Source organism: Boleophthalmus pectinirostris, unplaced genomic scaffold (assembly GCF_026225935.1).
Source record: "Boleophthalmus pectinirostris isolate CB_2022bp ecotype Guang Dong unplaced genomic scaffold, ASM2622593v1 HiC_scaffold_22, whole genome shotgun sequence".
Taxonomy (NCBI): Eukaryota; Metazoa; Chordata; class Actinopteri; order Gobiiformes; family Gobiidae; genus Boleophthalmus; species Boleophthalmus pectinirostris.
The window spans coordinates 22,296,348-22,318,777 of record NW_026571190.1 but is presented as its reverse complement, the minus strand read 5'-3'; the positions used below and the strand labels follow the sequence as shown (position 1 = coordinate 22,318,777).

At 38.0% G+C, this 22,430-nt stretch overlaps 1 protein-coding gene across 2 annotated transcripts in view; it reads left to right on the top strand.

Moving 5' to 3' along the window:
* LOC110166147 (phospholipid-transporting ATPase ABCA1) overlaps window positions 1-22,430 on the top strand; it is a 29,914-nt gene that overhangs the window by 855 nt on the left and 6,629 nt on the right. The window contains exons 1-30 of one of the 2 annotated variants that reach the window (XM_020931348.2): window positions 1,427-1,556; window positions 1,991-2,094; window positions 3,182-3,275; window positions 3,874-4,015; window positions 4,188-4,306; window positions 7,996-8,117; window positions 9,707-9,898; window positions 11,110-11,199; window positions 14,216-14,459; window positions 14,782-14,921; window positions 15,010-15,126; window positions 15,830-16,018; window positions 16,907-17,118; window positions 17,344-17,520; window positions 17,598-17,820; window positions 18,009-18,230; window positions 18,561-18,876; window positions 18,963-19,137; window positions 19,484-19,615; window positions 19,715-19,854; window positions 19,946-20,083; window positions 20,168-20,397; window positions 20,486-20,558; window positions 20,666-20,868; window positions 21,166-21,217; window positions 21,340-21,444; window positions 21,537-21,685; window positions 21,860-21,984; window positions 22,066-22,164; window positions 22,238-22,427. In XM_020931348.2, coding sequence (XP_020787007.1) covers window positions 2,029-2,094; window positions 3,182-3,275; window positions 3,874-4,015; window positions 4,188-4,306; window positions 7,996-8,117; window positions 9,707-9,898; window positions 11,110-11,199; window positions 14,216-14,459; window positions 14,782-14,921; window positions 15,010-15,126; window positions 15,830-16,018; window positions 16,907-17,118; window positions 17,344-17,520; window positions 17,598-17,820; window positions 18,009-18,230; window positions 18,561-18,876; window positions 18,963-19,137; window positions 19,484-19,615; window positions 19,715-19,854; window positions 19,946-20,083; window positions 20,168-20,397; window positions 20,486-20,558; window positions 20,666-20,868; window positions 21,166-21,217; window positions 21,340-21,444; window positions 21,537-21,685; window positions 21,860-21,984; window positions 22,066-22,164; window positions 22,238-22,427 — 4,476 coding nt within the window. In that variant the 5' untranslated portion in view covers window positions 1,427-1,556; window positions 1,991-2,028. Of the gene's footprint in view, window positions 1-1,426; window positions 1,557-1,990; window positions 2,095-3,181; window positions 3,276-3,873; window positions 4,016-4,187; window positions 4,307-7,995; window positions 8,118-9,706; window positions 9,899-11,109; window positions 11,200-14,215; window positions 14,460-14,781; window positions 14,922-15,009; window positions 15,127-15,829; window positions 16,019-16,906; window positions 17,119-17,343; window positions 17,521-17,597; window positions 17,821-18,008; window positions 18,231-18,560; window positions 18,877-18,962; window positions 19,138-19,483; window positions 19,616-19,714; window positions 19,855-19,945; window positions 20,084-20,167; window positions 20,398-20,485; window positions 20,559-20,665; window positions 20,869-21,165; window positions 21,218-21,339; window positions 21,445-21,536; window positions 21,686-21,859; window positions 21,985-22,065; window positions 22,165-22,237; window positions 22,428-22,430 lie in introns of those variants that run through there. The other variant, XM_055158770.1, reaches the window with a different exon arrangement.

Genomic DNA, 22,430 nt, shown 5'->3' with positions numbered 1-22,430 from the left:
ATGACCGACAGTAACCCAGGCTCTGTTAAAACAATGAAACCGCGAGCACTAAAGTGTTTTAACTTGGAAAAAGATTGATACACCAAATGTTATAATGCTTGATGTGTTTTATAGTTTTAAAACCTGCATAGGCCCAATCAATCTTCTGGGTAATCCGTGTATTAATGTGCAACATGCAGCATAGGTTTAGATTACTGGATGTGCCAAACGCAACACAACTCAAGTAAGTCTTTTCCATCACTGCTAATACAGACTAATCTGTTTTCGATGAAAATATGGTTTTATTCTCTCAGTGAGTGTCCAGTTTAACAGGAAACTACCAGTTTAGACGAAGAGGTATATAAATGTGATCGAACACGTGATGCTGAAATTGTGGTAAACAAGTATAAAATTATAGTGTTTCGAATGGCCACTAGAGGCGCACTGGCACTGCACCATTCGGAGCTGATTCAGTTCATCTGATGAGTCTTTTTATCTCAATGAAGACTGTGATAACCGCGACGAACAGCGTTATTCTCTTAAAGGGAATTAAAGCATATGGACCTGGGAGTGTGTTTGTGCGCTTATAATGGCGGAAAAAATAAATAAAAAGATTGATTTCTATTCCCTGGTATAAACATCTTTTCTTTTTTTTTTTTTTTTTTTCTTTTTTTTTTTTTTGGTAACGTGGTGTAACTGTTTACGTAAAATGGAGGCGATAGGACTAGAGGGATCAACTTGCTCTGTTGTCATGATAAATAGGCGTATGTAATGAGCCAAGAATAAGTGAAAGTGTTGAACACACACTAGATATACTGCGACATAGTCTAGATAGATATTCCAACAGCGATTATCCTTGTCGCCTTTTTGTATAAAGTAGATGCAGGTGGGGAGTCAGCTGGTCAGTTGGTTGAGAAAAACAGGTCTTGTTCAAGGGTCACTGTTGGTTGTTTCAAAATGTCCACTATTGCTCCATGTATTCTATCAATTCCACTGAGCTGACTAATGTACAGTGAGTACTCCAGTGTGCTCCTGCAGTGTTGGCAACAACCTATGAAAAGTATTTTTCAAATTTGAACAGAATGTCTACATCCTTGTGTCTTACACAATGATGTGATCACATTTAAAGTCATGGTAATATTTGTAGATTAATCAAGCTAAAAACCAAGCTTTCCCTACTGATTCATCTCCTATTGCAGAGAGAGACCTGTTAAGACCCATCAAAATGTAGGCTGTAACTTTTGAAATTTGTGAAGATTATCAGAATTAAAACAAGTTTTGCCAATGAACAAAATTTACAAACATGGAACTTGCTTTGGCATTATGGTGCAACATTAACCAAAGAATAATAACAAGATTTATGATTAAAGGGTTGCAAATAGCTTTCACCCCATTCACGCTGCCCACTGCCCACTCAGCCGTCATCATGGTTAGTCGACCTTTGGACTGATGCATCCACATTAAGTAGACCTGAGACAGATATGACGCCCTCACTTCACTTTAGCTGAGGCGGACTCCAGATTGCTGTTTAACTCTGATAACTGCATTTGAGGAACTTTAGGAAGAGCAGTTTTAATGTAAGATATGTTTTTCTTCTTCTAGACTAAACTGGTAAGAAACAATATTTTAAGTTTGCAAAAATATCTACTTCTGTGCTCTACTCAAGGATTGGTTTAAAATGATTCCTTTTGTAAAAGTGATCAAACTGATTTCTTGTATTTAATGAAAATTGTAATTGCAGCAGACTTACTCCTACTTGTGTACAATTTTGACTACTCCTTAAGTATGAATTTCTTTATCACTTCATCTTCATTTCTGGCTTTATTGTATGATTTTACCTTTATGCTGTGTGTGTTCTGTAATATTTAGTTTTTAGTAAGTAAGAATGTGGAATTCAAAGCTGTTTTGTTGGCAGTTCTTGGACTTGGGTGTTGACTTTTCCAGGGGTGTTACTGATCCCCTTTTGTTGTTTGCTTTGAGTAACCTTTACTATGTCTTGTGTGTTTCCTAGTGAGGAGCTGCAGTGGGCTCAGTGAGGAAGACAGCACCATGGCCGTCTCCACTCAGCTGGGCTTACTGCTGTGGAAAAACTTCACGTATCGACGGAGACAAACTGTAAGAACAAAGTCACTTAGGGTGGGACACACTGATAAAAAGCAGCATCTCAATTGTTTTATTTTAATGATCACAATGACTATATTCTGATAATATTATGGTAATTCACCTGAAATGTGCTAAAACATGCTCAGAAGTGTTGTGACTTGAATGGACTGTAAAATTATGCCCAGAAAGTGTAGAAATCTCATTTTATAGCATTATTTGGAAAGTTACAGGTACATTTGTTGTATTTTTTATTCCTTTTATTTCTTATAGACTAGAGGCTATACTAAATGTTATAACTTGGCATGTGTTAAAAATGAACATTGTTAAATGTGTTAAATCTTTCACTATAATATTTCCCACCTCTAATGTCAGTAGATCTGATCATTACACCATGCAAACATATTTAGCATAGTCCATTTTTCCTGTACTTTGGAGATTATGATAATGCTGTGGCTTTATTATTATGCAGTTATTCAGTGAGTAGGAAGGTCGCATCTATGGGACTATGGGACTTTCCTTTGAGCTAAACACTGACTGTAGTTTGAGTCAAAGATTTGGTAATGACACTCTTCTTCATGAGATTTCTTATCCAGCCTCCATTTTGTTCTGGTTGAAGCCCACACAGTCACACATATGTAAATCAAATCCACTGATGACTCAAACACAGTGTCCCTTTATGCTTGGCAGTGGTTTAGGTCATTTGTCCATCAGAATTGTGGCGATGGTAACTTGACTTCCAGGCCACTTGCTCACTACAAAGGAAAGCAGGCCACTAAGACACTGTCCTTATGCTTTATCCTGGTCGCATGTGAGAGCCACTAGTTAAGTCTGTGAGCAGGCAGCTGAGGCCCATATGGAGCAGATGGACAGCCCCATAGCCCAGGGAAGCACTTGTCTGTGTCTCCCCTTATTAACCCACATAGTACTCTCCCAGACTGCAGTGGGATTACTGTATACAGGCAACAAACAGCTGACAGACCCCCATACTAGTACAAAGTTAAACTGACCTTGTTTGATCTAAATAAAAGCAAAGTCATCACTGTGTGTTGTTGATTAACTCAAGGTTTCTGATTGCATGTTCTGTATGTTTTTCCAACAGCTTCAGCTCTTGATTGAGATCATTTGGCCATTGTTTATCTTCTTCATCTTGATTGCAGTTAGAATACATTATCCCCCCTATGAGCAGCATGAATGTAAGTAACAGACACTTCTGCCATCGAACACACACATTTCTATCCAAACTGTACTTATTTTCTATAATATATTTACCTTTTGTCTTCTCGGAACATCCAAGTTGTAACAGATTAGGTACAGAATAGACCGGGAGGATTTGCGTCAATATTTGTTCTTACTGTGAGCATGTGACTGTTGACAAATTAAACAGTAAAAAGTCACCTGCAAACTAAAAGCTTCAGGTTATTAATTTTGTTCAAAAATTTTAAATTATGTTAAGATCAAGGGGAGGGGAGCGAAGACAGTAACTTAGAATGAATCCTTATTCATCAAACAAGTAGGTCAAATTCTTGGCCTGTTTTTCTTATCTTACTGTAAGAGTTATTGTAATCTCGTTAACCTCAACAGTAGCTGAAAGGCCAGCTGATAAATTTCATCATACAGATAAGACCTCATAAATATCAGAGACAGAGGGATCAATTGTGTACAATGAAGTTTAGAAAGTTGTTTCCCTGTTTGCCCTGTCTGCTCATACAATAAAATTATTAGTATTGTTTAAGAAAGTATCTCTTTTTTGGTCTATTTATGGCATGCTATAATATAAACCTTTCTTTTCAGGTCATTTTCCCAACAAGGCCATGCCCTCAGCTGGTACTCTGCCGTGGGTGCAAGGCATCATCTGCAACGCAAACAACCCCTGCTTCCGATCCTCCACTCCCGGAGAGAGCCCCGGGATGGTGGGAAACTTCAACGATTCAATGTAAGAAATACTGGTTTGGATGATGAAACATTCATATAATATTGAACTTACAGTGAGGAATAGTACAATAGTGAGTACAGATGTTCAAATTTAACCTAAATAGATATTGCTGCGTGCTTTGATACTTGCTGTCTGACATATGTGGCATATCTAATGTTGACCTTTTTTGCAGAATTTCTCGTCTCATCACTGATGCCAAGAAGATCCTACTGTATAGCCAGAACGATAAAAGCTATGAGGGCTACAAGGGCCTGGTCAGAGCCCTCAGGAAGATGCAGAAGAACACAGCCCGTAAGAAAAAAATACATTATATCATCTTTTAAACACATTTTTTAAAGGCACTGAGTCATCCATTCATATTTTTTCATTTTTCACTGCAAGCCAAGTTAAATCCTCCCACATTGGCACAAATACTAATATGATAGGAGCATTCATAATCTTTTTTTTTCTTTAGCCTTTAACTGAACCAATTTTAATGTTATTAGTTACTTGGTAACATTCAACTGAACATGCTTTCTTTCTCTATGTAACAGAGAGACCTCCTACTGATTTTAAGTTTGTCTAAAAACCAAAAATTCAAGTACATAATTTGATAACCCTGCAGCCCACTAAGTGACTTATCTCCCCCCTCATAGCAGTGACGAGGGGTGTGGCCTGTGCCTCTGTTATCGGCGCCTGCCAGACTCATGATCCGATCTCCAAAAGTCAAATGTTGCAATTCACTGCATCTAAAATGGCCTCTAAGAGCACAATTTTGGTTTTATAAATATCAAAATTTAACCACTATAAATACGATATACACTTTAACAAGTATTCTTTGTACATTGAATTTAGATATTTAAAGTGGTTTTGACATTGACAGCAAAAGGAAAAGCTGAAATGTCACCAACTAAAAATAGCACGTTCATAATTCTTCTAGCCTATGCTGACTTGGTTTGACACAAAAAATGCTACATTATCTTTTGTTTATCTCAACAAAAATGATAATATATAAAATATTATCATCAAATTAAACTTGAAAATAGAGCTGGGTGATGTGGTCAAAAGGTAGATAGATTATTTTAAAAAAAAATTTTTTTTTCTTGCTTTGTTTACATTACCTACTTTTTTATCATCACACCACTTTTGAACTATTGGGTCTTTTCCCTCTGCCCTCTTTATTGGGTGTACATTTACAAATGATGCAACACAGCTACAAAATCAAGGATCTTGTTAGTTTGGTTACCTTCTGCTGCGTTAAATCAACAGTGAGTGACCTATGATGCAATAAACACGCTGTGCTTTACATGGCCTTGAAAAGCCTGTATATTACACATTTGCGAAATTAAAAGAAAATATTGACATTTATCATAAATCCCAATAGCCTACGCACAAGGAGGTGGGGTGAAGTTATTCATCATGATGTAATGGTGCTCATTGATTCTGTTTTCTTGGTCAGACAGACCTTTGCTACATCTGTGCAGTTTATCATTATAGTAATTTAATGTACAGGCCTGTTTTGTTCTTAAGCCACGTGAGAAGTGTCCGATTGAGGCGACAATGATGGAGGACTCAGAAGGGAGCGTGGTGCTATAGGGATCAAAGTGCTGTGCGCAGAGGGGCTCACGTGCAGCTTAATAATTCAGCCAGCAACGGGGGTTAGAAGAGAGATTTATACAGATAAAGTGTTGAGGGTCAAGCACAGCGAGCTATACTGTATAGAGTACAACATGTAACAGCTGGTTTGAGGCAATGCTTTTGGTTCCATATTAGAGGGGGAGATGGATCTTTATCATGTTGAGATGATGATGATGGTGCTGCTGCTGCTGCTGATGATGATATACTAGTATAGTGAACGATTTGCCACTGAACATAATGATCAATGTACAAAATATACAGGACTAAAAAAGTGTTTATAGTGTGTGTAGGCCTTTACATAGACACCTGACAGTGGTTAAGGTTTAAGGATTGAGTCTGTAGATTGTTCTGGTGAAAATGTGTGTATTTCGTTTATTTGTTTGTGAGTGACCTCATTCATTATTTTATCAGCTACATCACTAATATTTCCGGAAAGTTCATAACTCCATTGCAGGCAATTTGACTACCTGCAATGAGCAAACAAGTGTAGTGTTTGCGCTGGTTTGGCCACTGATGTAATAAGCTTAGTTAAGTAGCCAAGTTTGCTTTGCATTTTCATGTCTGTTTGATTTAAAACAGGATATGAAAGACCAGGAGCACATGATGGAAGAGGGACTGTCCTTGTTTGAAATCCTGGTTAAGTCTAAATCTGACACTGATAGATAAGAATTGTTACTTCTGTTGCTTGCTCTGGACAATCTTTTTCACACACTTAAGTTGTCCAAACAGACAAACAAAGGATTTAAAGTTTCCACATGTGTTTTTGCCAACTCTTTTTTTCAACCAGAGTGAACAATGTTGTCTCTCCCCAAACCCCACAGCAAAGAGCATCATGGGAGTTTTCCTACTGGGACCCTGATTAGACCTTATTAACACTCCCCTGTTGTTATCCCTTGATAACTAGTGCCACAAAGGTGTTTAATGAAAAACAAAAAAACTGCATGCAGACAAATGGTTGGGATAAATGGACTTAAAAGTGTTGAGTTTCTAATTGACATTGAAGGCTGAACACATGAGACATATCACATTTGTGCTGGCTCGACATGCACTGTTCTTTTTCATTTCCTCTCAAGGGAGCGTAAAGTGCTTCCTGTTTGTCTATGTCATGTGAAATCTTAAAAATACAAGATTTACTGGAGATGAGCTAAATTACAGGGAATTGGCTGACGCTGGCATTGGAAGACTGGTCATGCCCTATTTTATTATATATTAATATATATTTAGATGATTAGCATGATGCAAAAGGCTATGCTGACACAAAAACTATACTTGCATAAGAGACAAAGACAAAGACAGGTTTGTTTGTAACCAAAATAACTCAGTACACCAGCTGCCTGTGGGCCCATTTCTTGTGTGTGAGATTCCTCTTAACCTACTTTCATTGGAGCTTTTTTATAATAAGTCAGTTTGTTCCCGGACAAATTACAGGATGGAGATAGAAGAAGTTGGTGGTATTTAGAGCAAAGTGGAATGACCGTGAGTAACCTCGTCTGTATGAGTCTGCAGACCATAAACCGACTCCAGCCAGTTTCATAAACACTATGGCGTCTATGGTATTCAGGAAAAGAACAAGAAGTCCTCAGAAGGGTGTTCTCCCTACTCATTTATTAAAAGCTCAGCAGATTTATTACTGTATAAAATGCTGCACGGATGTAGTGGGGGGTTCGGAGGGAAGAGGGGAGGTTAGCGCTTCGAATCCCACTCTTAACATTAAGAAAAACACTGTCGACAGAGTGGTTGGCAATGCAATTCCAGCTCCCACAGATGATTACTGCTGATGTGTTTATCAACTTAACCCCAAGTGTCTGTGTACACTGGTGTATGAATGTGTATGTGAATGGGTGAGTGGTTTCTTGATGTAAAGCACTTTGAGTGTTTTGAAGGTGGAAAAGCACTATATAAAAATTTGACCATTATTATTTTTACGGGTGTAACAATAACCAAAATATTGTGATATTGTACTGTCAAAACTCTCACAGTAATATCAAGAGCTGTTGCAATATATCGAATTACAAGTTCCTTTGGTTAAATGCGTTGTTTTATAGTAGCAACAGCTAAAATCCTAGGAAACTACATATCCCATCATTCATTTCAGTGCAGACAACATGGAGAAATATGTTTTTTACTTTAAGTCTTGGGATTATGACAGTAAGTAATACCTTGTCAAGGTATTTTAAATGCAAAAAGTATCCTGCTTGCAAAATATTGCAATAAATATTGTATCGTGAAATGAATATCGCGATAATATCGTACTGTGAGATTTGGATATCGTGGCATCCCTATTATTTTGTCATCTTTTTTTGCTTTTGTTTAATTCTTCTTCTAAAACCATGAATATTAAATGCAACCTTGGTGTCCCACAGGGTTCAAACTGAAGGACTTTCTGAAAGATAATGAGACACTTTCCCATTTCCTTCACCACAACGCCTCTCTTCCCCGACACGACCTCAGACAGATCGTGGAGGCTGATGTCAATCTGGAAAAGGTGAGTCGTTCAAAATATCCCTTTACTCTTTGAATACATAATACATATGTTATTATTACCAGCTTTAGCAACAGCACAACTCATACACCATTCAGCACTGTAATGACCTTGTCTTGACAGCGCCTGTGGCACAGTTAAGCCCTTAATACCCCAGCTGAAATTCATCTTGGGTGCAGGCATATAAGCTGATGGGCATCCCTTGTTTTCAAATGCTTTCTTTCTTCAGTTCCACTTTTTGTATTTTTACAGTGTAGATAACAACTTAAATTTTAACATTCTTAGTCAAATCCACTCATACTTTTGCAATAACTGTAGTCACATGGTTTACCTTGTTTTAGCCCAATGTATTTTTAAACCATCCATCACATTGTTGCAGCAGCTTTACCCTGAATCTATAACATCATCCCTCTCCGCTGTTGGTGGGCTGTGGTCACATGATCTGCACCTCCCCCCGTTCCTCTGTTCTGAAACACGTGCACGCTCAGTCCAAATGTCTGGCACATCTCATCTACTCCATACACGCCCATTGATCACTGAAAATAACTAGAACTGTTATAGATGCCCAATTAGTCATGTTGGCTTTGATGACTGAAGAAAGAATTGTCAAAACAGGTTTAGGATTTTGATCTATAAACATCAACATAGCTTAATAAAAGTAGCTTGGTGACTATTGAATGATATACTGTACAGTGTATAGTCATAAGCCCTCTGTTGTTATTCTACAGGGATTAGAAGCGCACTGTGCATGTTTGGAGTCAGATAAACATGACAGAATAACACAAACTGGTCAAGGACACTAGGTTTTTTTCACCATCCTTGTGCGTAACATTTTGACTAGTTATGTGAACCGTCTAGTTCATATCAAAGAAATGGACATTCTGTTACCAGGCCTCACAGCTTTGTTTGCTCATTCAAATGTTTTATCTAAAAGCTGCTATCAACATATTTCTATGTATGTCCACAGTCTTATCACATTTGCTTTTATCTACGCCATACGTGCATACATACACCCCTCAAATTCCCCACTATTTTTTAAATATAATGTAAATATATTCATATAAAATTTTAATTATTTTAGCAAATTACAAAAAAAATTGCAATTGCTGGGTAATGATGGAAGCTGTCAAGAATGTTATTTATTGTGAGTAGCTCCAGATTTGGCTTACAGCAAAATAAATGTATCCTGTTGTTTGGTAGCAGTATTCTGAATATAATAGGGCTGTTCTTGTAAAGACTGCCTAGTGACTATTTAAGAAAAGACTGCCTGATAACGAAACACTTCAACAACTGTATCACTGCAACACTATTCAAACACACCACAGAACTGTAAACATTATTGAGCCAATGGAATTAAATTAAACAATTTCCTTAATTAGTATTTAATTGCAGAGTGCTATTACATGTTGTACGTCATCACATCTTCTCTATGTTAAGTTATTCATCAACATATTTCTATGTAGTTCCACACTCTTATCAAGTTCGATTTTATCTACAACATTCATTTATTTTGTTATTTTATGTAATCCCTCAAATTCTCCACTATTTTTTGAGAAATGTGAAATAATGTTCTCTTTTTCACTTTCTTTTAGGTGCTCACAAAAGGTTTTGGATTCCATCTGAGAGATCTCTGCAACACAACACCCTTAGAGGAGTTTGTTCATATTGCCGACCGCAATGTATCCAAAAGGACTCAAGAAATCATCTGCAAATCATCCAGCGAATGGTTGAACAAAGCACAGAGACACTTCCTCTCAAATCTGGACTTCCTTAAACCTATTCGAGTAAGTTACATCACACTCTTAAAGCTTTTCATTTCCTTTTTATTTGGAAGTTTGACATCTGAAAACAAGTCAGGTGTTTACAAGTTCATAAAAAGCAGTGAAAATACCTGCTTTATCTCTTACTTGAGTCGTTTGCTACTTTTGAAATCAACTCCACTACTTCTACTCTTGAAACTAACTCATATAACCTTTTCCTTACATTCTTACTCCCACCTCCCCTTCCTGGCACTGACTAAGGCCACAACTTGCACTTTGTTTCTCAACCCCAACAAGCTTTTTGCAATCGTAAAAAAACCATTGTTGGCTAAACCCTTACTGCTTTTTCCAATTTTAACTAAAGAGGTAAATTTGTGTTGTTCTGTGTCTCGTACTGGTTTGTGTTTGTGGCACCTGTGCTTTATCTGGTGTCACACATTCCAGCAGCTGCCATAGTCGTGTGATATATGAGAGCCACAGCGTCGCAGTGCCATCGTCCACTCACAGACAGCCAAAAAACACAAGTGGTCATGCTGACGGGAACACGCAGGGGTCAAAATGCACATGTGCCCGTAGCTTTTACTGTATGTTTGTAGATTTGAACTTTGACACGGGACCCCTTATTCGTATTTTGTGTCACATGTTCATCAATGTCATTTCAGATTGCTTCCTTTAAGTAGAAATATATGTTCCATCATTAATCTGAACATTCCTATTAGACTCTTTCAATTATTAACCACCACAAAAAATACATATAATCTTTTTACTGTAAAACTGTAAAAGAGTGGTAAAAATTCATATTATTTTAGCAAATTACATAAAATTTCACCGCTGCTGGGAAATGATGGAAGCTGTCAAGAATGTTATTTATTGTAAGCTGTTCCAGATTTGGCTCACAGCAGAATAAATATATCCTGTTGTTTGGTTGCAGTGTTCCGAAGATAATAGGGCCGTTCTTGTGGACATTGCCTATTTAAGAAAAGATTGACCGATAACGAAACCCTTCAAGTGCATGACTGTAATGCTATTCAAACACACCACAGAACTGTAAACATTATTGAGGCAATGGAATTAAATTAAACATAATTTCCTTAATCAGTACTTAATAGTGGGGTACTGTTACATACTTTACGTCATCACATCTTCTCTATGTTGATTTATTCATCAATATCTGCAGGGAAACTATTCAGTTTGAGTTGTAATATTAACAATTTTACAATGATTTTTCTCAACAGAAAGATGTGAAGACTGATCCCAAAGTGGTTCAGGAAGTCTCTGCTGCGACGGACAGTCTCCTGGAAAGTCTGGGTGCTCTGGCCGTGGAGGTAAATTAAACATCCTCCATGTTACAACACGCATCGGACCACCTGTCTTCACTGTTTGATTCCAAAGTTCAGACACTAATATTTGCCCCGTTAATCAATGGTTTCTAAGAATAAATCAGAACATACCATTTAATGAGCTCAACAGATTCGATTATATTACTGTATTAAATGTTCAGCATTTTTAAAAGAAATATATAATATATCGAAAAATACAATATAAAGAAAAAACATAAAGAAAACACAATTTATGAAATAATAATGTCATTGTTTAACATTTTATACACTATTTAAAAAGTTCATTCTGAGCTTTGGTTTGATACTGATAATTCAACTTAAATCCACCCCCTGAAATCCCAAATAACTACAACATGTGTGCAGCCTAGTACAGTTCCTACAAAGCTGTAATCTAATGTAAACCAGTGCTCCCGGATCACAGCTCAGGATCACATTGCATATTCACAGTACATAGAAGCCTCCTGTTAGACTCTTGTTCTGTTGATCTGGCAAAACTATAGACCCAGCTGTACGAGATAGCGGGATAGGATTTCCTGTCTGTGTGGTTGGAAGAACATCTATAATGTAATTTGATATTTCAAGACATTTAGCCAACCACATTAAAAGTCTGCTATGCCCATGGCAGGCTTGTGTGAATTATATAAAGCCTAACACAGTTACTTAATTAGTGCCTGGTATACGCTGTTCAGTGTTTCGCCATAATGATTACTGCATTGCTGCCCTTTTAATACATTGTTAGTTTTACTTAAAGGAGATTATCACAGTTTACCAGAAGGTCTCAGGCCTGCACAGTACAAAAATACACTGATGTAACCTGAAAACCATGAAATACCTAGAAAATATATCTACAGTAGTAGTAGTAGTAGTAGTAGTAGTACACAGTTTGCCAATAATTCATCACCAATAACAAATTTGCGGGCCATTTTTTTGCATTGGCCTAAATGTGTTACCAAGTTCTTCTGGCCTCAGGCTGTATGAACTCTAGTAACCTCTGTCAGTCTGCTCCTCGAGGTAACTCAGGGGCAATTTTAAGCTTCATGTCACCTAGTTGCTGGCAGCTCTGAGGATGTACTGTATGCATATGTTTTAGTGTTAGTCATCTGGCCCTTCCTGTTAACACTGACCACCTTTCAGCAAATGATAAACACCGCATACTTGACACACAGAGCCACTGACACGTTTTAAATGCGAGACAGTAATTTGAGTAAATACAAGATGGGATGCCCAATTTTTAGTTTTCTTAAACTTGCTTAAACTTGAACATGCAAACAAAATTGTGGGTTATAAAGCAGGAAACATGTGACTGGTTTTGTATTACAGCTGTAAGGTAACCACAGTGTTTTCAGTAGCGAACTGAGAAGTCTCACTTTCTTTCAGTTTGAAACCAGAGCTAAATCAAAGCTTTGTGACCGGTCCAATTGCAAGCAAAAAGCGCAAAAAAAAACAACCAAAAAAAAAAATATTTGAAGTCAACAAGAATGTTATTTATTGTGAGCAGCCTCTGTTTTGGCTCACCCTAGCGTAAATATATCCTTTTGTTTGGTAGTTACTGTGTATTCAGCTACAGTTTGAACATAATATGGCTGTACTTGTGTAGGCTGCCTATTAGAAGAATGACCTATAGTAACTCTTTGTTCTGGAATCTTCTGGTAGCACCTCTCGCTCCTGTCTTACAACACAGCATGGCGCCCCTTCTTATTATACAACATATACATAGAAACTGATAAAGATTCTTGATTTCAACAACCTTTTAACTGTATTTTATCATAATCTTGCATGGTAAACAAACTCACATTTTTAGCCTTTTGTTCGGTACTTGGACAAAAATTTCCTCCCACTTTCATTCCTTCCCGATCATGAGTTTGTGACATAGGCCAGTTATCATTGGAACTTGTATGGACTTGTTTCTTGACCCGTAATAACCTCAATGTGATTCACTGCTGCAACACAATGTAATAATTGTACAAGTATTTATTATAATCTGCAATTCTTTGTCTGTTATAGCATGAAACATACATAACTATTTGTGTAAACCTTATGTAATACAGCTATAAATGCATTTTATATAAGTGTAACAATAGCACATTAGCAACATTAGGTTATGTGACCTGAAATAAAATTCACACCTGTATAAATTCTTAACAGGTTGAGATAGCAAGCTGACACTATTTAAATTTATCGCATTGAGACAGGAGGCTAAGTGTGAACTGTCTCCACCCTGACGTAGTTGAAGTCTAGGACGCCAAAAAGCACACTGTAACTTAAAATCTCCCACACCACACACAACCACTTTCACATAGTTTAAATACACCGACTGTGTTGTGATAGGTAATAGCGAAGCAACAGCAAGTGTAGCTTTTAACCTCTGTACCTTTAACCTGAACAATATGTTCAAGGCAATTTAACCTTATGCATTAATCTCATGGCAATAGTGACTGTAACAATGTCCTGGAGAATACAAAGATGTCTTATTCTGGAAGTGAATGTGATGGGTTTCGATTTGAGAAATATTTGTACATTTTCTGTTTTTGTTTTGAGTTGTCTGTGCCAAAACAAAAGGCCTCTTGGTATGCAGTGATTTGTATATATTTTAGCCTTTACATCAGTTTCCCCTTCAGACATTTATTATAAGAACAATTGTGATGTTTGTGATTGCCAGATGTAGCTGATTTTCTCATTTTTTATGTACACTGCTTCAAAATTGTTAGGTGAGGATGGCATGGGGGTGAGCTCTATGTTCCCACACCTGCATTTTTCCATGTTTTTGAGTTGTAGGTTTATGATTAAGATAGGACCTGGTTTTGAGTTTGTGTTTAAGGTTGGGGGCAAAGTGAGTGTGGGTGTTATGGATTTAGTTTCAAAAATATCTTTTACATTTAAGAGACCATGGCTGTGGAACATAGGCACACTCCTGTGTGCTTTGATGCTGAACTTTAAGGCAATTTCGACTGTCAATTTTTGTATTTAAAAATATGCTTAAATATATGTTCTGTCCCTTCAGCTCGGTAGTATTGACAGTTGGAAGGACATGCGCAGAGAGATCCTGTATCTCACCGGAAACGCCACAGGCTCCCCAAACCAGATGTACCAGGCTGTGTCACGAATCGTGTGTGGGCACCCTGAAGGCGGCGGCCTCAAGATCAAGTCCCTCAACTGGTACGAAGACAACAACTACAAGGCCTTGTTTGGAAACCATGGCAACGACAGCGAGATTGAACCTGTCTCAGTGTATGACAACTCCTCAAGTAAGTTCACTTTTTGAATTTTATTTTTGTTACATTTATTTGACTGTTATGGGTTTTTATTTGGGCTAAATAATTATAAAAATATATCTTATATATAGTCACATTTTTTGTTGTTTTTGATCCAATTCACTCTTTAGATTTTAATGTTGATGTCAAATCTAATTTATTTTGCCTTGGGTTAATGCTTTTTTTACTTAAGAATTACCATAATAGCTTTAATACATCTTCTCTGGAACTAAGTTCATGTTACACAGAGATATTTTAAAAGATGATGAATCTCTAATGGACAAAGTAAAGGAATATATTGGTATTGGTTTCCCAGCTCCATATTGCAACAACCTGATGCGGAGCCTTGAGTCCAGCCCTATTTCTCGAATGATCTGGAGGGCCTTGAAGCCTCTGTTGATGGGCAAGATCCTCTACACTCCAGACACTCCAGCAACACAGAGAATAATCCACGAGGTACAGTTGTAAAGTCATATATTATTAAAACTAAGGGCTACTTTCTAAATAATAATTGATAAACTACAATCTTGTGGTTATTTTGCAGGTTAATAAGACATTCCAGGAGTTTGGTGTCTTGCGGGATCTTGGCGGCATGTGGGAAGAAATGAGACCTAAAATCTGGAATTTCATGGAGAACAGCGAGGAAATGGACTTAGTCAGGGTGGGTCCACTGTGCTGACGTCACGTACAAACACTTGTCTAAATGTTTTTCCTGTTTATAGTTATCTTTGTATCTGGGTGTCTCAACTGTAATAGAGTCCTTAGAGTGACCTTCAAAGACAAAGTGACCACTCAGAATACCCAAAGGATTTACTCTGTCTACATGGACAAATATGTGTAACAAAAATGCATCCATGTCATGAGATGGACCACAATCACAAAAAGTAGTTCAGACAGAGGGGAGCCTCAACAGTATTTAGTCATAAAGACATATCTACTAATGTAATCATTTTGAACTTGCTTTAATCAGTAGAAATAGATTGTCCCTCTGTGTACGCTAACACCAAAAGGATTACAATACATGTTCTTATGCAATGTTGGTTTGGCTACAGCAAATACAGTTTATAATCACTAAGCTGCATTGGCAAACATAATAATACCACTTCCATAATACTGTATCAACTTCCATCTAGTGGCCAAAGCCGGAATTGCAAAGTTATGTTCATAAACATGCTGTTGATCTAATGAAGAATTTAAATTATAGGGGACAGATTTTTAGTGTATGCAGATTTTAGTCCCCACCATGTAAAAATACCGCCCCTGCTTAAGAGTGTGAAAACCACATCATAGTAAAAATACATATCAGATTTTTGCTGAGAAATTTGAGTATATTGTACATAACTTGGTTGTTTTGTTATCTTTAGACATTACTGCAGAACAATGCCAGTGCTTCATTCTTCAACACACAGCTGAGTGGCACGGAGTGGAAAGTGTCCGATGTGGCGCGGTTTTTGTCCAAAGTGTCTGAGGGTCCTCAGTCTGTAGGCTACACCTGGAAGGAGGTTTTCAATGAGACCGACCAGGCCATACAGACCATTTCCCGCTTCATGGAGGTCAGTTTTCTACTCCACAATATACAAGAGAGTGAAAAATACTACATTAGAAAAATAAGATGTAAGGTTTGATTCTTGCTTTTCTTAATACTGTTAATATATCACATTTAGGTCATTGTGTCCCACAGACACAGTGACTTAAGCCTTGTGGTGACCGAGGTTAAATGTTTTTTCTTGGCTTTCTAGGTCAGGTCAAATTGTATGCTTGGTACTTGTATTATGTTGTTTTTGATGGGACTAAATCACTGCTAAATGTCCTTAAATTTAATTTGTTTCTCTCTCAAATTTAATTATTGCAGTGTTCAGTGTACCAAAGCACTCTGGCTCTTGTAGGTCAGTGGAGCGCCAAGGTTTACCCACAACAACTACCACTATTATTGCCCTGCCAAGTGCTAATCAATTTTCATGCTCTTTTCAAACACATTAGTCAAATCTTTTTCATTGACCTAAATTGAAAATAACTCATAATAAATTGGTGCTTCAAATAGTCTCATGCGTTATAATCCATGTTTCTGAAGTAACATTTTTAAGTGTAGGTAAATTATAAAATTCCTTACAATTAAAGTTTATGACTCTGGCTGTCCATGTAAAGCGACCCACTGACCGACTCACAGCGATTCACTAAAGATATTCTAAAGGCTTTCACACAACAAACTGCTTCAAGGCTGAGAGGGTCATAAAAGTCATGTCTGTGTGGAGTTATGAGTATGTTTATATTGAATTCCGGCACCAATGATTGAAAAGGTCAATTTTGTCAACTTAGATACGCAAGCTAATCTGTCAGGACTGCGTAAACAATAACTTTTTTCAGCTATTTTTGAAAAAGAAAAAAAAAACATGTTAAAAATAATTAATTTATAAAATCTGTTTTTTTTGTTTTTCAAATAGTGTGTGAATCTGGACAAGCTCGAGCCTGTTGCTAATGAGGAGCGGCTGGTAAACAAATCTATGGGCCTCCTTGACAACCAAAAGTTTTGGGCAGGAATAGTGTTTCCAGACATCTCCCACGGTAGCAGCAGTTCAGATCTGCCCCCCAACGTCAACTACAAAATTCGCATGGACATTGACAACGTGGAAAGGACAAACAAGATCAAAGACGCGTAAGAACCTGTTTTTCTGTAATCTGATCATATTTTTGTTTCATAAGATAATTGACATTATACTGCTACTGAGACTGTTACTATTTATAACGTGCATGTTCTGGGTTCATTTAATGGGGTCTTGTACCTTTGTTTTACACGTTACATCATATGCGGATGCTCTAAAGAATATTTCATTATTTTCTTTGACAGTGACATTAAAATTTAATCTTATTTGTTCTGTAGATATTGGGATCCGGGTCCCAGAGCAGATCCCTTTGAGGATCTGAGGTACGTTTGGGGCGGATTTTCCTACTTGCAGGACGTCATTGAACATGGAATAATCCGAGCAATCACTGGAACCAAGGAGAGGACTGGAATCTACATTCAGCAGATGCCCTATCCTTGTTATGTAGATGACATGTAAGCACTCATTCTGTATTAAAACATGTGCTGAAATATAAATTCATTTTTTCACATTTTTGTCTGCTAATTTTCAGATTCCTCCGAGTGATGAGCCGCTCTATGCCGCTTTTCATGACCTTGGCGTGGATGTACTCCGTGGCCATCATTATCAAAGGAGTGGTCTATGAGAAAGAGGCACGACTTAAGGAGACTATGCGAATCATGGGGCTGAACAATGGCATTCTATGGCTCAGTTGGTTCATCAGCAGCCTTATACCACTTCTCATCAGCGCTGGTTTACTGGTGATGCTACTCAAGGTTTGTATTGGAAACTAGCAAATATTAGATCAGTACTTAAGAATGCTGAGCTAAAACAAATCAATTATCTTTGCATTCACTGTGTTGTCATGCATCATCTGACTGTTTTATCCACAAACAAATGATCTCACCATAATGCACTTATCACAAAGCTATTTGTGTAACATCATTCTTCTTTGTCCGTTCAGATGGGAAACCTGCTGCCCTATAGTGACTCAGGGGTGGTATTCCTGTTCTTGGGATCATTTGGAGTGGTCACAATAATGCAGTGTTTCCTGATTAGCACCCTGTTTTCACGTGCTAACTTGGCAGCAGCATGCGGTGGCATCATCTACTTCACCCTCTACCTTCCCTATGTGCTCTGTGTGGCCTGGCAAGACTACGTGGGATTTGGAGCCAAAGTTGTAGTGGTATGTTCATGAAATTATCACAAAATTATAAATCCTTCACTAACAGTAAGGGAATAAAATTAAGCCCATTTACTTTGTGACTGGTATTTTCACAACTCTCTGTTTTGAAACTTGATACCAATTTCAAAACCACAATGCTAAGTAAAAACACAATATTTATAGAATTTAATGTACTTTTTAAATTTTTCTATTCAAAAGATATATGTTTTTTTGAATTGTTAATTTGTAACACATGGATAGATCAAGCCAAATGATTTATCTACTTGGGATAGTGCTTTGGCTTTGATTAATACCTAGGTATTTATAAACTCTTCCTTAATTTCTTTGCAGAGTCTGTTGTCACCTGTGGCCTTTGGCTTTGGCTGCGAGTACTTTGCCCTGTTTGAAGAGCAAGGAGTGGGGATCCAGTGGTCCAATCTGCTGGCCAGTCCCCTGGAGGATGACAGCTACAACTTGACCACATCTATCTGCCTCATGCTGTTTGATGCTGTACTGTATGGAATTATGACCTGGTACATTGAGGCTGTATTCCCTGGACAATATGGTATTCCCAGACCATGGTACTTCCCTTTCACTCGGACATACTGGTGTGGAGAAAAAGAAAACAAAAACCTCTCAAGCTCTCAGTCGAAAAGCAATCCTGAAGGTATAAGCAGTGGACTTAATCTTACAATGAAATTGAAACATGATTTTTTTTAAAGTTTCCTATATATTTCTGTTCTTGATTTACAGATCTGTGCATTGAAGAGGAGCCTGGCCACATTGAACCTGGCGTATACATTGAAAATCTTGTGAAAGTGTACAGCCATGGAAACAAACTGGCTGTTGACGGACTAACTCTGAGATTTTATGAAGGCCAGATCACCTCATTCCTTGGACACAATGGAGCCGGCAAGACCACAACTATGTAAGCTTTTTCATACATCAATGTATATTTTGGGTTACTTAAAGGTACACTATGTAACTTTCACCATGGTGAAATTATTGCTTTGCTTGGAATGTTCTGCAGTATGGCATAAAACTTTTCGATTTCCATGGAGGCAAGCAGGTTTCGCAATTAGGCCAAGTTCTAGATCAGATTTGTAGAGAATAAAGCATCTGTTGGAGATTCCAGGCAAAGCAATAACATTTCCATGAGACATTTCGTGGATTATCTACCTGAAAATTGTCATTATGCACCGTTAAGATGGGCTTATAAACACTGAAATTACCTTAACATATGAGCTAATATTCTCCTGTTTTGTTCCCAATAGGTCCATTCTGACTGGGCTGTTCCCACCCACTTCAGGTACTGCCTACATCCTCGGAAAAGACATTCGCAATGAACTAAGCACCATACGCCAAAATTTGGGAGTGTGCCCTCAACATAACGTTCTTTTCAGCATGTAAGTATTTTCAGTATTCAGGCTTCCTAAACCTTTGTATAGTTCAAATCAGGACATATAATAACTAATTTGATGTTTTGCTGTTTTATTTAAACCAAGGCTGACCGTGGAGGAACACATCTGGTTCTATGCTCGCCTTAAGGGTTTGCCTGAAGAGAAGGTGAAGGCAGAAATGGAGCAGATAGTTAATGATGTCGGATTGCCCCACAAAAGAACCTCCAGAACTAGCACTCTTTCTGGTCAGTTACAACCGTACTTTTTCATCAGGTCAAATAGAAAATCATGTTTAAAATTTGGTTAGTTGACCTGCTTGTCTTGTACTGCATATAGGTGGCATGCAGAGGAAGCTGTCTGTAGCGCTTGCTTTTGTTGGAGGCTCAAAGGTTGTGATCCTGGATGAGCCCACTGCTGGTGTCGACCCCTACGCTCGCAGAGGCATTTGGGATCTTCTGCTTAAGTACAGACAAGGTAAAAACAGCTCCATTAAACGAAGAATTTCAAAATGTTTTTTTTTTTTTTGGAATATTTGCTACTATATTGTTTGTATCACAGGTCGTACAATCATTCTGTCCACCCACCACATGGATGAAGCGGACATCTTGGGCGATCGTATTGCAATTATTTCCCACGGAAAGCTGTGCTGTGTTGGCTCCTCCCTCTTCCTGAAGACTCACCTGGGAACCGGCTACTACCTGACCCTGGTCAAACGGGACTATGACTTAACCCTTCAGTCTTGCAGGAATTCAGCCAGCACTGTGTCCTATACCAAAAAAGTGGAAAAGGTAACATATTAATCAGTTGTGTTGTATAGTTATAAATTATACATATTTGAATTTCATCATGTTTGTTAATTTTGCGTTTTCTCTTCAGGAGGACAGTGTTTCAGAAAGCAGTTCAGATGCAGGATTGGGGAGTGAACCAGAGAGTGAAACAACTACAATTGGTGAGAATACATTTTAAAATATTTTCAGTTTTACTGAAGAACAGTTAATCCATTTGCACCCTTTGCCACTGTTCATTAACTTAAATTTTTGTCTTGTTGTGTTGCAGATGTGTCTTTGATCTCCAATGTGATTTTCAAGCATGTCCCAGATGCACGGATGGTGGAGGACCTTGGACATGAGTTGACCTATGTCCTACCGTACCAATCAGCCAAAGATGGAGCTTTTGTGGAGCTTTTCCATGAGCTGGATGATCGTCTGACTGATCTGGGAATCTCAAGTTATGGAATATCTGACACAACACTGGAGGAGGTACAGGCCAGGAAAACTGATATGATCTAGATTGATTTAGCGCAACATTTTATTTGTTCAAGTGTTTTTCCTCCAAAGTTTGTTCTGCTATAAACCACAGTTACTGACAGTGGATTGGCTGTGGACCTCTTGATTATAAAGACTCACGCTGATCATTGCCAATTAGATATGACTGAATCAGGATTAAAATTACATTAACTGCACAATCCTACAGCCAACCTTTTGTGGTCATGAAGGAGCACCTAAGATAATGATCACTTCAGTGTTCTGTATTTTAAGTTTTGTTTACCTCTGCAGATCTTCTTAAAAGTGGCTGAAGATAGTGGCGTGGATGCAGTCGAGCTTTCAGGTAAATGCTTTATCATTCTTAAATTCTATAAAATAAAATTATACTGGTTTAACAGTGTTACATTTGGAGCATTTGACTGCACAAAGTGAACAGAGCTAAATGTTCAATTACTTTCTTCTTAGACGGGGTTGTGCCGACAAGGACACGCCGTCGTCATGCTTTTGGAGACCACCAGAGCTGCCTGAAGCCCTTCACTGAGGACGACTTTGATTTTAATGACTCAGAAGGTGATAGAGGATCCAGATCCAGATTTAAAGTTGATTTGCAGAAATGCTTCTTGCTCACATTTCCTGTATCTTTATTCTCGATGTGAATTCAGAATCCCGTGAGACAGACTGGCTGAGTGGCACAGATGGCAAAGGGTCGTACCAAGTCAAAGGATGGAGTCTGAAGAGGCAGCAGTTTGTGGCTTTGCTGTGGAAACGGTTTCTCTACGCTCAACGCTCCAGAAAGGGATTTTTCGCTCAGGTATTTTCAAAGCCTTTTAAAATTTCTTAAAATTTTCCTGTCAAGAATTGAGATTAGAGTTGTGATTTATGTAAAGAACTCAAATGTGATATTGTGTAGCCCTAATAATTGTGAAGTAATGAATGTGATAAAAGTGTTGCCTGTATAATAACAAATATGTATATTATTTTTCAGATTGTGCTTCCTGCAGTTTTTGTTTGCATCGCTCTGGTGTTTAGTCTGATTGTGCCGCCTTTTGGAAAGTACCCCAGCCTTCCCCTGCACCCCAGCATGTATGGAGAACAGTTCACCTTCATCAGGTAAGATGCACATTTCATTCAATGTTGCCATCTACATAAACAAATCTTATTTTAATTTTCCATTTTGCATTCTTATTGCAGCAATGATATGCCAGACGATCCTCATATAAACAAGCTACAAAGTGCTTTGACAGAGAAACCAGGGTTTGGGACACATTGTATGGAAGGGGAACCTATACCGTAAGTTGTTTTGGTAAAATATGAATAGCAAGTAAAGTGAAGACCATTTAATAATGCATTTATTGTTTTTCAGGGATGCACCTTGTACGACTGTTGAAGAGGAGTGGTCGGTGCCTGAGGTGCCCCTGAGTGTCTCTCAGATGTTTGAGAATGGAAACTGGACCATGGAGAATCCCTCTCCTCTTTGTAGCTGCAGCTGTGGGGGGCGCAAGAGGATGTTACCTGAGTGCCCTGCTGGTGCTGGGGGTCTGCCTCCTCCACAGGTT